General features: G+C 33.6%; 1 protein-coding gene across 7 annotated transcripts in view; it reads left to right on the forward strand.

The window, feature by feature from the left end:
- Positions 1-17,217, forward strand: part of FXR1 (FMR1 autosomal homolog 1) — a 55,139-nt gene that overhangs the window by 14,631 nt on the left and 23,291 nt on the right. For all 7 annotated transcript variants that reach the window (XM_019737337.3, XM_019737338.3, XM_019737341.3 and 4 more), the window contains exons 2-8: positions 3,091-3,143; positions 4,610-4,703; positions 13,418-13,489; positions 13,905-14,053; positions 14,282-14,375; positions 14,796-14,912; positions 16,028-16,198. In XM_019737337.3, the coding sequence (XP_019592896.1) occupies positions 3,091-3,143; positions 4,610-4,703; positions 13,418-13,489; positions 13,905-14,053; positions 14,282-14,375; positions 14,796-14,912; positions 16,028-16,198 (750 nt within the window). The remainder of the gene's footprint in view (positions 1-3,090; positions 3,144-4,609; positions 4,704-13,417; positions 13,490-13,904; positions 14,054-14,281; positions 14,376-14,795; positions 14,913-16,027; positions 16,199-17,217) is intronic.

Raw genomic sequence — 17,217 nt, forward strand, 5'->3', positions numbered from 1 at the left:
TTGGAGCTCTGATTTGAACTAATCCACCTTATAAATGATACAGAAATGATAAGGATTAACACGTTGGCGTATGGCGGGGTTTAAATCCCTCATACCCCTCTGTTCTGGCAGGTTTTTAAAAGAAACTACTTTAAAATGCACTCTTCTCTTTAAAGTGTAAATGCTTCTATGTCATTTATTATTTTTCTATGGAATTTTTTAGGATTTACTCACCTATGATGTTAGTAATCCCACCTGTCTCCGGATCCGGGTGGTGAAAGCCGTGCCTGTTAGATATTAACGAAACACAAATAATTCAATGAAATATGCAAAGTAAAAAGAGTCAACGGTAAAAATGAGAATTCTGGAATTTGTGTTTCGTTATCTGTCCTTATCGCATGGCTCAGAAAAAACAAAGATTCTCGTGATCCATACGCAACGTGTTAACTAACGAAACATTCCAAACTCTCAAAGTTGTGAAGGACTAGTGAAAGTTGAAAGTATGACTAATCTCTGGTGGCAAGGTATGTTTTACTCTAATATTCATGAACTTGAAAATTCAGTTTCTGAAATGTTTCTTAGAAATGGCGAGGGTATAATAAAAATAGATATGCTGGTAACATAACTATGGAAGTGCTGACCAAAAATGACTGCTGAAAGTGGATGTGTGGATGAACTACTAGAAATAGAGAAACTGACCAGGAGGTCGTTATTACAGCATGGCCAGGTCATCAGAGCTTCAACTGGAATCGTAGCTTTTAATTTTTAGGTTTGGGAGGAGAATGCAGAGTAAAAAAGTCTCTAGAATTGCAAGACAGGAGCTACTATAGAACTTTTGGAAGTACAGTATTTCCTCAGTGTCATCGACAGGTTCTTGGAAACTGCAACTAAGCAAAGCAACCTACAACTAAACCAATTTTATTTACCATAGGCTAATTGGTATATAAACAAGATTTGAGTTCCTGAAGCATATTTTTGATCACAAAAACGTCACCAAACTTCTAAATAAAGACCCCAAACACTTCTAATATTAAACATTGAAATAAATGTTAGCTATACAGACATTTAAGAAAGATTAATAAAAACAAGTGCGAGAATTATTTCCTAACCTGCTTCCATTTCAGTGTCAAGGAGGGCTGGAACCCATCCCTGCAGGTCAGGATGCAAGACAGGAAGCCCTTCCATTGCAGGGCACACTCAACCACAGTTACTCAGACAGGGACAACTGAGACCTGACTCTTCACCTCACATGCACATCTTAAGGATGAAGGAGGAAACCCGTGCAGACATGGGGAGAACGCACAAATCCACACAGGAGTAACCCTGAATGGGAATTGATTCCCCCCCATCAACGTTACAGTGAAATGACATTATTCGAGGACCCGCTGTACTGATTTTTAGGGCTCACATGAGGATATTTGCATTGAAATGTCCTAAAGAAAATAAAGTGATTTTATTTCTAGCCCCATCTGTTATCCTGTCTTTTCCATGTTACAAAGATTTTCTGGGGTTATAGTGCTGATCTTGCTCTAAGGTTTTTCCAGTGCCAGTTTGTTTCACAGTTTTTGGTTTGCTGATTTGCTTAGAACAGGGGTGTCCAAACTGCGGCCTGCAGTCCATTTTTAATTGGCCCGCACCAAATTCCAAAAATATATTTAGTTTACTTAAATAAACCAGGTGAGGCAATACATACTTCACCTCGAGTGAGTGGCCCGCTGTTTGTGTATTTTACTGCATATGGCCCTTGGTGAAAACGTTGAAAAAAGTTTGCACTACCCTGGCTTAGAATAATGTCTAAGGCATAGTTGGTAGTTGCTTTGGGTTTGTTTTGTTTTATGGTTTGTTTTTTTAGTGACTCTTCTATTTGCTTTGTAAATTTCCCAGAGGTTTTTTTGCAGTTCTTTTCTCTTTATTGTCTTTTTTCTTGTGGGTTCATGCCTTAAAATCCCTTTTACTATTTAATGGACTTCTGGGAGCGATGAGGTAAATAGGTACGTTCATTTTTCTGCCATGTTTTAACCAGTATTGCAAGTGTGTGTGCTTACTCGGCTAGTTTATAGTGCACATTGTGGAGTCAAGTATGATAAGATGTTTTAGAAAAGTATTTACTAAGTGCCTAGTGTTTGAAAGTGTGGGTGAAAACATTTGACTAAGGTTGAGAACTTTGCAGTTCTGATTGACAGAAAATAAAGTGTCATTTAATGTCAGTTGTAATCGTACAAGTGCCAAGGACTGCTTCGCATGGTTACTTAGTGGTGGAGCTGTTCTGCACCCAAGTCCTTTGCTCTTTCTTGAATATGTCCTGTCTTAATGGTTCTTTTAGCTGCATTAGTCAAATGAAGACAAAGTAAAAACACTAACTTCAAAATTAATTTCAAGGCTAGAAAATGACTACTGATTTTTTTATTGAGAATCTATATTTATTCCCAAATGGTTTTGAGGCAGTGTACTCAGTATAGTCCGATGTTTTTTTTTTTAAACAAAGGAGGAAGAGAAGTTGTAGGAAAAAATGAAGATTAATAGCAAGGTTAGCATTCAAAATGTAGTCATGCCTTTTATTAAAGATGGGTTATAATTTAATACTTATAACTAATATTTGTGATAAATTTGAGTCCTGTCTTCATGACAATTACTGTGGTAAACATTAATTATTTCTCATAATTTCATGGGATATGATAATGTAATGAATCGTTAGGTTCTTAAAGCTATGTTCAAGAATATATAAGTGATAAGAGCCTAGGATGTGAATCCCGGCATCCCAACCCTAGAGCCTGAACTATTAGTCACAGTACTAAATACTATCTCAGTTGAGTATTGACTAATACCTATGAGGTTTCAGGCGTGTAGATTTCTTTTTCCTAATTCTAAGGTAGGTGTGTGAAACTGAGGTTATGGTATTATGTGAAAACTAAGGTTCAGAGAGTTTAAGTAACTTCCAAGGTCATACGTTTTACGAATGATGGAGATGGAAATCAAACCTATATTTGTCTAAGTCCAAGCTCTGTTCTTTTCAGTACCCCGTTATTGTCTTTGTATCTTTAATATCACCTTTTAGAGTTACCATTTAATTGAATATTGATATGCTTTTAATTATGTTCTTGTTTTTTTCAGGGCTTTATCAAAGATGTTCATGAAGACTCCCTCACAGTTGTTTTCGAGAACAAGTAAATTATTTTTTTATTGATAAAGATCTTAATTTTAAAGATGGGTAGTCCCAAACTGTTTGCTTTTGGGTGGGGTCTTTGATGGTTTAACTGTCTTGTGAGTTCAGATAATTCTCGTTTTGATAACTCTTCCCGTTTTTCTTCCCACATTTTATTTGTAACCTTTTTCATGACCCTTTTGTTTGCCAAAGCACATGAATATGAATCAGTACGTAGTTTTTGTAAAAATAGGTGGCACAAATGGGATTATATAATGTGCTTAATTCTTAAAAATGCAAAATGTTTAAATGATGTAGCAGGCTTTCCACATGGCTACTGGTAGTCAGAATAAATAAGTAGCAGGCCACTTTTGTTTGCTTGATATTAATAAGGAATAATATCAATTTTATAAATACCGTAAGGGCTAGGTGATCTAAAAATGTATGGTAGTATGCTAGGCTTGGGTAGGAAGGGTTATAAAGGGGCACTGCTGTATAACTGAACATCAGAAAGAAGTGTAAGTTCAACTTACACTTGAAGCTGCTTCAGGAACTGCCTGAAAACGTATCTGCCCAACAGCTGTTTTGTAGAAACAAGTGTGATGATTTCTGTCTCTGACAGCTGCCATTTAGACAGTAATGGTGGAAAGAAAGCATTCAAAACTCTTTTTACTTGTCTCCTACTGTTTTACCGTCTCATTGGCAGATAGAAACTATAGGAACATTTTATGTGCTGGTATACCTCCCTGGCATATACATGACCTGTTAGAACTGGAAATTACTCATCAAAGCAGCTTATAAAATACAACACAAAATAATGTCAGTTAAGCAATAGCTAAATTAGTAGTTTTGATACATATTTGCCTCAAAAATTAAAAGTAAGCTTTTTTTTATAGGTTTTCATCATGTATATGTTCATTGTAGAAAAAGATAAATTCTATGTGGGAAAATTGAATCTTATAATTCAACTATTCAAAATAATTGAGTAATTTTCTGTATTTCTGTGAATAAGCACACTAAAAAGGAATTAGGCAGTTTATATTGTTTTTATAATGTCTGAAATTATGTTGCTTAATGGGTCACATAGTTGTAAATGTGTTTGAAATAAGTTGATCCCATTGCTGTTAATTTGGCAGCGGTATAGATGGGATATTATTTTGTATCTAAGTCATTACTATGAATGTAGCTTATTTCATTTGCAGAATGTATGTACTGTTCCCTTAGGGTGAGTAATTTGGCAGGTAATATGTAATTATTTTTAATGATGTTAGTTATTTATAAGGTTCATCAAGAGTCATGCAAAATCTGTTCTACTTCAACAGACTAATTAGTTGGAAAAATATATAATATGAAAATGGTTTATCTTTATGGAAAAATGATTCATTTGAAATATATACAGCACTAACATAAACTATATACTAGCTTCCATATTATGGGTTATTAGAATAATGTATTACAAAATTGTTAATTTATTTTCTAATCCTTCAGTTGGCAACCAGAACGTCAGGTTCCATTTAATGAAGTTAGATTACCACCACCACCTGATATAAAAAAAGAAATTAGTGAAGGAGATGAAGTAGAGGTATGTATTTATAAGTTTATTTTCTTGTGTTCCTTTTTTTTTTTTAATCTTGTAGGAAAATCTATTTAGCTGATGGAGAATAAATCAAATTCATTTTCTCTCTATGTTGGTAATGGTTGTGTAATGTAGCAATGTTTGAGTTTTGGAGTCAACTGGGATTTATGTCTCAGCTCTACCATTTTTAGCTTTGGTTGGTCAAGTTTCTTTTTCACTAAAATGAAAATAATGAAACAATATGAGAGTTAAGGATGGAAGGCATTTGAATTGCTTTGCACAGATTCTGGCACAGAGGATTGTATGATGTTGGTCTCTGTTTTCCTTCTTTTTGCTAATTACTTGAACATTTATTTATCTTGTGCTTTTTCCTCAGTATCTTTATAAAATAGTCATCCTTTAGTATAGGTATAGAGCATTAATATAGTTTTTATGTACTTTGAAATACTGTAATTAGTATACTGCCTTGTTGAATATTCTAGAAATATCTGGAAATTTTTTAAAGTACAGAAAAACAAAATGAAAAAAAAAATCACTGCCCAGAGATTAAAAACCACTGTTCACAGGCTACATATCATTCCCAGGCTCTCCTTCCTCTCTTTTTAAAAAGAAGAATGAGATCATATTGTACTGCTTCTTTGTATCTTTTTTACACCCAGTAGATCTTGAATGTTTGACTTCAGTATGTTAATATTGTGGGTTAATATGCCTGCTGTTCTGTGAGAAGAAACTTGACAATTATTGTTAAATAGAGGGGTAGTGATTTTGTTGGAGATAGAACATTTGATTTTCAAGAAATTAATACAACTCCTCCCAGGTGCTCAAATATGCTAAATATGTTTCTCACAAGGAGTTGGCTTGATAGTATTGAAGGAAACTGGTTTTCACATCTCATTTGTGCCCAGTTTATGTACGGTGGGGTCGGGGAACTGGAGCATGGGAGAACCTTTACTGATGAAATAGCTGCTATCTGAAGGTGTTTCTAAACACTTAACAGTGCACGTGTGCCAGACACTTCTGAGCACTTTGGAAATGAACTCATTTAGTTAACCTACTTTTGTTCGTATGTTTTTCTTATGGTAAAGTTCCTTGGAATTCACATTAATTGTAGATAATATGCTAGGAAACCAAAGAATTGTGGTTTAGTTTTTTAACCCCTGATAACCTGAATTTCCATTTTAAAATTCTACCTAGATTTTAATTGCTTGCTCTTAAGTTTACTGTCCCATCTTTCGTTTTTGCTAAATCAAAGCATGTTATAACTTAATTGTGTCAGGACACCACGAGCCCACTCCCTAATTTTACAGCCTTCACTTTACTCATCCTTTTCTTTTGTAGTTGATTTGACCAAAAGTGGGTACTAAGAACTTTTATGTAAGGAGACCTGTAACTGTAGTCTACATGTGGTGTGTGCTTGTGGCCTTGAGGGAAATGTCTCAGATGGTATGCGAAGACATGGGGGGGAACAAAGTTGCAAAGTGACTTGAAAATTAAGTGTGAAGTAGCACCCACTTGGTGGTGGGTGCTATGACTTGAGACAGTGATGCAGCTGATTACTACTGTACTGTGTTCACTTGGACTTTTCACTCCAGTGCAAATATTTTTCTCACTATTACATTTCTAATCAGTATCTTTCTTTGAGGATGGATGAAAGAGTTTGATTTGTTTTCAATTTTCAGAATTTATGTAGAGGTTTTTTCCTTCTGGAATTCTGGTGATGACTCAGGTCAAGCAAGGAATGATTTACTTTTGGAAATGTTCTAGAATTAGAAATATATGGTGGTTAATTCTGAGACTAGTACTTTTCGTATTTTTTAAATTGTGGTTCAGACACTTACTGGTAGTGAGAAGGCTCAGATTAAAGGAAAAACTTCTTGAAGTGCTGAGGGTGTTGATACAGTGTGCTTTCTCCAGTCTCAGTCAAGGAAAGTCTTCTCCAGTTTCTGGACCATTTTTGTGACCCATTTGGAAATTGATGATTACAGTTTTATGGTTCAGTCTTGGTGAAATTTGCTCCTTACAGTTGTGAGAATCATCTGAAATTAATATGTTGTCATTTTTTTTTTTTTTTTTTTTTACTTTTGAAAAATTTGAAAATTCACGTAAGGAAAAAGCTGAAAATTAATCTTGCTACCCATGGAATTAACGGGTTTTTTTGGCTACCAGTCGTTAGGAATCTATACAGATGACCTGAAATGTTTAGGAATTATGGTTGTTAGGCTTTATATTTCGAACTTATATTAATAAGTTATATTAATAACTTTTTGAAAGCCCTCCCCCTTTAAACTCTAAGCATTGTTCAGTGTAAAATATAAAATGATACAGAACTACATAAAATAAAAAGTGAACCTCTCTTAGTGTAAGTGTGTAGGTGTGATTGTTGTCCACACAGGTTAAATCTCATTTACCAGAGTTGAGTGTCTCTTCATATTTTTTCTTAATGTGTTATATATTTGTGATTTTTGTTTTCAGTTAATGAAGACATAATACACAGTTTCATGTCTGAGCATACAGATTACCTCATTTTTTCTAACCACCCCATAGTACTCCTTAATAGAGATTTATTATAGTTAGAAGATCGTGAAGTTATTGACAAATGTTAAAAAACAGAATTAACGGCACTTTATATAAATCATCTTCTGATAACATAGATCTAAGTGGTTCAATTGCTGAATCAAATAGCATGTATATTTAAAATTTTGGTAGTAACAAAATGTATCATTTTTGTCCTCTAAAAATGTTTTTGGAATTACTACTTCATAATTTTGCTAACACGTGAAGGTATTTGTTTTCTCATTGATTGGTTGGGTTATTACTAATATGTAAAATATTATAAACCTGAAAGAAAGAAGCTGATGTCTTCGCAATCTTCATTTCCTTGATCATCACTAGTGATACAGAGCGTCCTTTAAATTAGTTTATTGGCTGTTAGTCTTGTTCTGTGAATTGTCTGTTTTTATTGTTTGTCCATGTAGTTTTTTGATGTAGAAAATCTTTGCATTTTATGGATAAGTTTTTATGTTATATGTTGTGTTTTCTTCCAGGCAATTTTAAAAACAACAACTGTTCAGTGACTTTTGCCATTAACAAGTTATACTTTCACTCATTCAGATCTGCTATTTTTTTCTGTGTTGCCTTCAAAATACTCATTTTAGTATTTCTACAGACTTGGCACCTTTTTTTAAGGGGGTACTTAGTTTTTTAATCTAACTTGATAATTTTCTGGCCACTGTTTCCTTTTTCCTAGTCACAAATATTGTATAATAGCAGTAATTACAGCGGAAACTTGCATAGCAGTAACATGTATAAATATACAACTAACTGGCTCTTTAAACAGGTTATCTCAGTTTAACATAATCTCTTGAGGTCTTCTTCTAAACTCTGAATATTTCACTAACCATTCTGAGGTCATATAGCCGGAAGGTTGGGAAACTGATGACCAGTTTCAGTTTTCGTCCTACATATTGTTCTTAATATAGCACGCTGTATTTACAGGGTGTTGTCAGTTTTGTGCCAGATTCACAACTCTTGTTCTTTTGCCCCTCTGGGAACCCCTCCTCTTTGAAGAAGGGAAAGGTGACTTTGATTTGGCCATTAGTAAATTTAGAACCAAAAAATGATCCAGGGGTGAGCCTTCCATTGAGCTCTTCAGGCATTTATTTAAAGTTCAGCCATATGAAATTTCCATATAGTACAGGAATGGTTGAATATTGATAATTTCATATGGTTTACACTGAAATTTTATTACTTTAAAAATACAGCTACTTGAGGTTCGCCTTCCTGCCAATTTATGAGTTACAGAATATAAATTAATGTCATGGTCTAGTAATTAATGTCATAGTCCAGTAATGGCCTCAAGAAGACACTATGATTATAATAGAAAGTTGGTTTTGAAAGGTCTAAAATTTAAAGACCTGTTTTTAAACTTAATTAGTGTCTTTTTATTTGACTTTTTAAAAAGTGATGGCATATATTTTAAAATCTTTATACCACTTAATATAATTTATTTATTTCAACAAGTATTTGTTTAATGGTTGATTTTGCTAACTAAAGATTGCTGAAATAATGCTCAGCTTATCCAGTTGGAGGAAATGGGAAAGTGAGTTCTTTAGCTTCTCTTGAGCTGGTTATATAACATGATGTTCTGGGATACTGGAAGGGCAGTAGAAAACTTTTCCCCCAGTGATTTCACATGAGGTATACCTTGATTTTTATTATAGGTACTGGCCTTGTTCAACAAGTTATACACACACAGACACACGTTACATAGGAAGCCTCACCTCTCAAGCCAATATATAATTTTACACGGTTTTCAAGGTTTTCTTCTTCGGTTTAACATATTTGATAATAAAAATAAAAATTTTTTTTGAATTGTGAAGTTTTTTGGTTGAGATAAGAATTGGCAAGTTTTGGTTCTTGTGACATAAGCCTTTTCTTTCATCTTTTACGGCAGATTCTCAGACATGATGGTTATACATCTTTATGTTTTAACTAAATATTAGAATAGGTGCCTTGAGAGAAATTAGATAAAGGAGATAAGAATAATTTGAGATAGGACACTCTTATTTTTTTTCAGCCTTTTGTTTATACAAAAGATACACTACACATACACTTTTACATATACCTTAAAAATGTTTCCGTTTGATTCTTGTTACCAATCTGAAAGTTTCAGCTGTGTATATAGTCTTTCTCGTAATACCAAGTTCATTATTAGTCTTAGTCTTAGGAAAAGCTCATACACTAAAGAAAGAGGTGAACATACTCTTACTATTTTTATCTTTCTCTTTTGGAAAATGGATAGGTTTTAAGACTTATGAAACCCATTTTTTAGAGTATCAGCCACAAGTATGAATGAGATGATAATATTGTATAGGTAGATAAATTATATTAATATGTTCTAGATGTTAACCTTCCTTAATGTACATTTTCTATTCATAGATTGTAATGAGATGAAATGTTGGATACAGGGGAACGGTATGCAATAAATGTATCCCATGTAGTTGTAAAATAGGTCATAATGATTAAGTATTCAGTTTAGTGGTTAACATTATTTAGAAATTTTCTTTATAGTTTGGTGAAAACTTGTAAAAATGTCTATCTGTGGTGTTTATTATTATCTCTATTTGGTTGTGACTTTGAAATGCATAGTTGGACATTATTATTAACTTGAATGAGAAGTCGGTAACATTACGATCCAGACTGGAATTCCATTTAAGTCACAATTTGGTCATGTGGTAGATTTTGAAGACCATTTTGTAATAAAGTTTCACTTGGAGTTATTTGGTAGAAAGAATCCTTAAATAGGCTTTTGGAATTTGATTCTTCATATTCCATCCTTCACTCCATGGAACTGTAACCTTCAGTCTGAGTACTGTTGTGTTTTTAGGTCTCCCTTGGGCACTTCTTAGTCTCCTGCTTTTTAAAGCTCTTCCTTGGATTTGAAGAAACTTGGAATCTTACATTGCAGTGAAAGCCATTGCTTTAGAATGTGAATTGCTCCTTGTAATAGTTTAGAGATTTAAGTGAAATCTGAAGAAAGGGAATTTTTATGAGATGCTCTTATTCCGATGACATAGTCATAAATAAATTCAGTAATCAACATTTGGAACACAGTATACTAGGGCACAGTTTTAATTCTGGGTTATTAAAGTGATTTTATTGTATGAGGTACACTGTCCATTTTATAAAGGATGTGATTTGACCCACGGCACTCACTCAAGGAGAGCCACATTCGTACTTGGCTTTATGAGAGTGGCTTTGTCTTTCAGACGTAAAATTACTGATGAAGTTTACAGAGATGGATGTAGGTATAAAATGGGATCCAGCATTTCAGTGTTCAATGAGAAATAAAGCCTCACGGTAGTCCAACATGGTTCTCTCTCTCTCTCTCTCTCTCTCTCTCTCTCTCTCTCTCTCTCTCTCTCTCTCTAACTCGCTCCCTCTCTGTCTCTCTGTCTGTCTCTGTCTCTCTGAAGGTAAGCTTACATAAGCCAGATTCTTAGAAGGTTGTACTTTGGTGAAAATAGAATAAGAAAAAAGGGATTTAGGTAGTTTTAAAACCAGTCTTTTTTAGCATTTAAGCTGGAGGCACCCTTCCACTAAAAATAAATCACCAAGAGATCCTCCAGTGGAATTAAACTGCCTTTCTGAGGTAGTGCTTGTAATCGACAAGAACTCCTTAGGGTTTCCTTTTTGTTTTTCTTAATCCTCAGTATAATAGGGAAAATAGTCATCATTTATCATTTGGGCCCAATAAACCACATTTACTGGTTTTTAAAATTTTTTAAAGTCATTTTACATATAATTTTACGGAAGTAGAAATAAAAGAATAGTGATGGTCAATATTCTTAGATGTCTTAATAAGCATTTAAACATAGCACATAAAATTTTTTATTATGTATTTTCCTGGTTATGATAATACATATACCTAAAATGAGTCAAGTTCTATAAATATTACTTACTGTTCCTCAGCTATCAATGCAACAACCCCAACCATACCTATCTTATAAATACTGATAATCAAATTTAAAATACATCTCTAATAAGTTCTAGTTTATCATTTCTTCTGGTTCATTTTACACTTGAATTATCACTGTGTACTACTTTAAGAAAATTTGAACTTTTGGTGGTTTCTAATTTTACTGAACAAAGTATAGTCATCTTGGTGCTATAATTACACCATTTCCATATTTAACCAATTGAATTGACTAATCCATTGAATTTTTTGCATTTCTTCTTCATCTGTTTCTTTCTAGTAATTTTTGTATACACAGCTGCCTTTGGCATTTGGCCACTTAGGAACTGTATCAAGTACATTTTGGTATGCAGACATAAAAGATGAAAGAATGGTGTTAATGTATCCTTTTAGAAAAACAGAATGGTCCAGAGTCTTGTTGCAGGATATTGTATAATGAAGTCCCAGTTGAATGATTAACTGGGTGAGAATACTGAATTTCCTTTTTCTCCTTAGAAGTATATTGTTTGGGCTATTCATCTGGGATGTCATCATCTGAAGACTTCAAAGTCTGAGATTCCACTTATAATTTCACATCGACCATTAGAATCTAGAGTGATGTTGTCTGTTTCTTTGCATCAGTCGATTCCTCTAATAATCATGAAAGTCCTTCCTCTGTAAATTTTCTTCTCTTTGCAATTTTGGGTGGAACATAAAAATTCTGAAATTCTTAACTATTTAACAATAGCTAAAAGCAGACTACAAGAATGGTGTTTCCAGTCTTTTATTTTCTTAAAACACCATGCAGTAAAGAAAGTAGAGGATGATGCAGTAGTAATGATATATTTTACTGTTGTGTCCTTATAGGTGATACCATTATTCTTCTGTTTTCTTTAGATTTTTTCTTTAGATTTTTCTTTCATTTTTTTTTCCAAAGTATAGTTGAGAATAACGAATGATGATGAAATAGCAAAGTGTTTCAAGATAATAGAAAAATAAGGTCACTAGATTCAGCCTTATAAAAGGGCATACTGGATGCATATACCAATTGCAAAATAAAGTGAGTTTTATTTTTAAAAAAGTAAAATTTCTTGTTTTATTTTGGAAGATCTGTATGAAAGAATAAACGTCATGAAATAGATTTGCTCATAAAAGCAAAAGCTAAAATTGAGTCCTCTGTAGCCTAATTTATACAATTAGACCTATTTTTTTTCTCATGCCTTTTTTTCTAATTATGGTATACAATAAAGTTGATCATGTGGCTTTGGCTTATTCGTATTTAACGGTTTTGATATTGCTACCACTTCGAAGATCACTCTGAGATCATTTTGATAGACGCTTCAGGCTTGCCGAAACTATTTGCCTATCAGTAGTAGTTTGCATTTGTCTCACAGATGGCTGTTAACATGTATTGGTGGATTTCTCTGCCCACCTCTGTACGGGCAACCTGAGTTCATAAAACCTAGATTTTTGTGGGTACTTCTTAGTCATTTCTGCTCAGGCCTCCCCCCACCCCCACTGCTCCGTTTCCCTTGTGTTGAAAAGACATCAAAAAAGCTGCTGTGTCATAAATAATCCCTAATAGAAACTTTTCTAATGGATTATGTTAAAAATTTCCTGATAATTACAGATACAGAGCATATTCAGTTTTTTTAGATAGAAGGTTTTATAAGATATGTACTCTGCTAGATGGACTAATGTGTATTTTTTGTTGTTGTTGTTCAGCTAAACTGCTAGCACATTTGATCTAGGTTCCTCAGCAAGGGATCTAAGTGTCATATCCTCGAAGGAATTTTAAAATTGGGGTTATTTTCTGAAAACAATTCTTGATTTCAACATCTTATAGATATCAGATTTAAAATACATCCTCAGTAAGTTCTAGCTTATCCTTCTGATACTTGAATCATCAAAACACAGTGCTTGAAATGAACAATGCTAACAAAGTGAAAGATCTATGTTTTGTACTATGTAACAAAAACTGCTTTGTAAGAAGCATTTCTTTAAAATAATATTTATGCTTAGTAAAGCTTCGTGAATTTGAGTTCAATTGTCAAGAGCCAATTTGCCCCCAAAAAAGCTTGTTTTATTTTTCAGTAGTAAAATTCAAGCCTACATTACTCTTAATTAAACTACATTTTAAGACACCAATTACAATAACATTTTTGATTCTTGAGTTTAATGGGGCTTGTTATTTATAATCATTATTTACAATGTTGAAATCTTCTGGGATGAATGGTTAAGGCCTTTTTTTTTTTTGCCTCTACAGGTATATTCAAGAGCAAATGACCAAGAACCTTGTGGATGGTGGTTGGCTAAAGTTCGAATGATGAAAGGAGAAGTAAGTGATATTAACACTTGGTTTGTGACTAATTTCCAAGGAAATACCTCAACTCTTGGTTTCTGTAAATGTTACTCCAATTCTGTTTTGTTTCTAAAGTCTACTTCAGAAATAGTTGGTCACACATTTCAAAAATTCATCACACCATTAGTTTCCATTTGTGTTCTGAATTTGCAAACACCAAAGCTGCTCTCCAGAGGTGCGTCCTGAGCATGTGAGGACCATCAAGGATTCATGCTCCTAAGAACCTATAATCTAGGCAAATCAGATTGATGTAACCAAGCGGTGCTTAGTGTTGTGCCACAAAGCGGGTGGGGGGCGCTGCTATTGAAGCTGAGCAAGGGAATTAGAACTTCATTTAAAGCTCATTATTTTTGTTCAGATGGGATTTTTAAAGTATTTTGATGTCTTTTAGTTTTATGTCATTGAATATGCTGCTTGTGATGCCACTTACAATGAAATAGTCACATTTGAGCGACTTCGGCCTGTCAATCAAAATAAAACTGTCAAAAAAAATACCTTCTTTAAATGCACAGTGGATGTCCCTGAAGATTTGAGAGAGGCGTGAGTAATTTTGTTTACTGTTGATTGCTTTGTGAATTAAGAGGATTTTTCAGTGCTGCAAAAATCTTTTTTCCCCAAACACCTAATCAAAAACTTCTGATAGAACATCTTTTTAATAAACAAAAGTTTTAATGGGTGGTGTCAAAATGAAATACCGAGTTTGCATTATAAATGCCCTCTAATTTAATCTATTATTTAGGTCTTAAAGATGAATTAATTTTTCCCTAGGTGTGCTAATGAAAATGCACATAAAGATTTTAAGAAGGCAGTAGGGGCATGCAGAATTTTTTACCATCCAGAAACCACACAGCTAATGATACTGGTAAGATAACTCCATATTTTAAGGTAGATAATAGATGCCGCACAGATTTTATAATTAAATATTTCAGAAAATAACAGCTAACTTGGTGTATTGGTGTATAGTGGATTTATTAATAACTGGGAGAAAAAATTTTGTAGTTATAAAATGCTAATTTGTTTTCTTCTGAAGTAAGGAAAAATATTTCGACGTTCTTAACATAAATTTCTTAATGTGTTGGGTTTTGCCCCCCCCCATCATAATGTGAATAGCAGAATTTCATAAGGGAATTCAGAAAGGAAAGTACGATTACTTGGGGAAGGAGGTGTTATAGATGAGAAGTGTAGTCAGTAAGAATCAAGGAAGACTTAGATTGTGAAGGTCTCATTTGTATTATCTTGAAAAATGATGAAGTTTTTGAGTGATTAACTTGTTTCTTTATAGTCTGCCAGTGAAGCAACTGTGAAGAGAGTAAATATTTTAAGTGATATGCATTTGCGAAGTATTCGTACGAAGTTGATGCTTATGTCCAGAAATGAAGAGGCCACTAAGCATTTAGAAGTAAGTGGGTTTACTCATAAAAGGTTTTTTGTATGTCCCAGTTTCATAAGTATATTCAAGTTCCCTGGCTCAAACTACTTGTCTATTAGGTAAGACAACTTAGGACCTGTTTTGTGATGTCCTTGTTTTCTTAGAAGAATTGGTTTGTTTCTATTACTTTTCTCAGACATAAATGCCTGTTGAGTTCTTTTTTAGGACTTAGATGACAGGTACCAAAGAACTTAGAAATTCACTAGGGATATCCAGTAGAACTGTATTGCTAATTCTTTATTCTTAACCTGTTTTTTTTTTTTGCTACCTTGACACCTGTCAGTCACAACACACTTCCATTAGTAAATAGATTATCATAAGTTTTGCGTAAGAGACAAGGAGGACACACATTTAAAAAGAGCCTAACATTGCTTTTCTATCCTGTCCCTAGAGACTGTCACTGTCGTACTTGTTAAGAGATTGGTTCCTCCCACCCTCCCTTAAACACACATGCACCGATACACTGTCTTAGAGAAATTGAGGTATTATTTAGGACAACTTTGTGAATGCCCTTACTAATTTTAAAGTTCTAAACCAGGGGTATGCAAATGAGTTTTGAAACATAAATCCTCTGAATTGAACTGCCTATATTAGTATTCTAGAAAATTGTGTTAGAATTACTGTTTTCTGTGATCGTGACTAAATAGACTCATCAAACTATTTTCTCCCCTTCCAGTATATGACCCCAAATGAGTTTTTACCTTGCAAAACTTAAACTATTAACCACTAAATGATGGCTTCCCCTTCCCCCAGCCTTAGGCAGCCACCCTTTTACTTTCTGTTCTATACATTTGACTACTCTAGCTACCACATATAATTGGAATCATAGTATTAGTTGTTTTGTGACTGGCTTATTTCAGTAAGCGTAATGTCTTCAGTGTTTATCCATGTTGTAGCATATGTCAGAATTTTCTTTTCAAGGCTGAATAACTGCATTGTATGCATGTATCACATTTTGTTTATCCAGTCTGGATATTTGGGTTTCTTTTCCTCCTTGACTATTGTAAATAATGCTATGAATGTGGGTATACAAAAAAATATTTTTGTTTTTGATTTTTATAATTCTAATTTACTTCTTTTACTAGTGCACAAAACAACTTGCAGCAGCTTTTCATGAGGAATTTGTTGTGAGAGAAGATTTGATGGGTCTGGCAATAGGAACGCATGGTAGTAACATACAGCAAGCTAGGAAGGTTCCTGGAGTTACCGCTATTGAGCTAGATGAAGATACTGGAACATTTAGAATCTATGGAGAGGTAAGCCGTTTTTTTGTCCCCCACCTATTTAGGTAACTTTGCTATAACATTAACTGTTATTTGATCATATTTATTTGGAATTTAAGTTTACCAGTGAAACAATTTAAAATCAGTCAGCCTAGTAATTAATTACACATATGCATATGGACTTAAGGTGATATTGTACGGGACAGTGAAAGATTTACTGAATAATGTGTACTATTTTCAGAAGTTTCTTTACCAATGGCTTCTGAATTTAACTCAATTTATGTGCATTACAATTTATCAAATATTTTTTGCATATTTACTGTGTCAGGCACAGTTGTAAATAGCATATAAAAGAACAGCTTTGGTAAAACTTAAATTTAGATAATATCTGTCACTGTTAATTGTGAAATTTGTGTGGACAGGAAGATAATCTGAAAAATAAATAATTCAAACTTTTCATTGAGATCATCCACATTCGAATAAATGGATGAGATTTTTTTGGGTGATAAGTTCAAGTCTTGACGTTTCATACATAGATAGCTTTTATGAAAAGCTTGAGTCATAAAGTAAATTGACTAGAGGCCTGTTTCTTATTTCTGAAAGCTTTAGAAGTGGGCAGTATAATAAAGTAATTAAGATGAAAGGCTTTGGGCCATACCTCCTGGATTGGAATTCTGTGTCTACCACGTTAAGTGGGCTTGGAGAAAGTTAATCTTCCTGCATGATTTTCCTCAGGGTAAAATGAGAAATATGCGTAATAGTGCTTACCTTATAATTTATGAGAATTAAACATGTTTTTAAATTTTTTATTGTATGTGGTATACCATGAGCACACACAACCAATACACTTGATCTGTGGTTAGTTATTAAAGAACAAACATTCAAAGTGGAAGTTAATTAACTTTTTGAGACCTGTGCATTTCCTTTAGAAAGCCCTTTTCTCCCATCTTTCAGTCTTAAAAATTGTACCCATTAGAAATAATGAATTTTAATGATCTTATGAATAGGTACGTTTTTTTTCTAATGCATCCCTATGAAAACAGCTTTTTGAA

The sequence above is a fragment of the Rhinolophus sinicus genome, chromosome 17, assembly GCF_057876585.1.
Source record: "Rhinolophus sinicus isolate RSI-liver-muscle chromosome 17, RSI-T2T, whole genome shotgun sequence".
Lineage (NCBI taxonomy): Eukaryota > Metazoa > Chordata > Mammalia > Chiroptera > Rhinolophidae > Rhinolophus > Rhinolophus sinicus.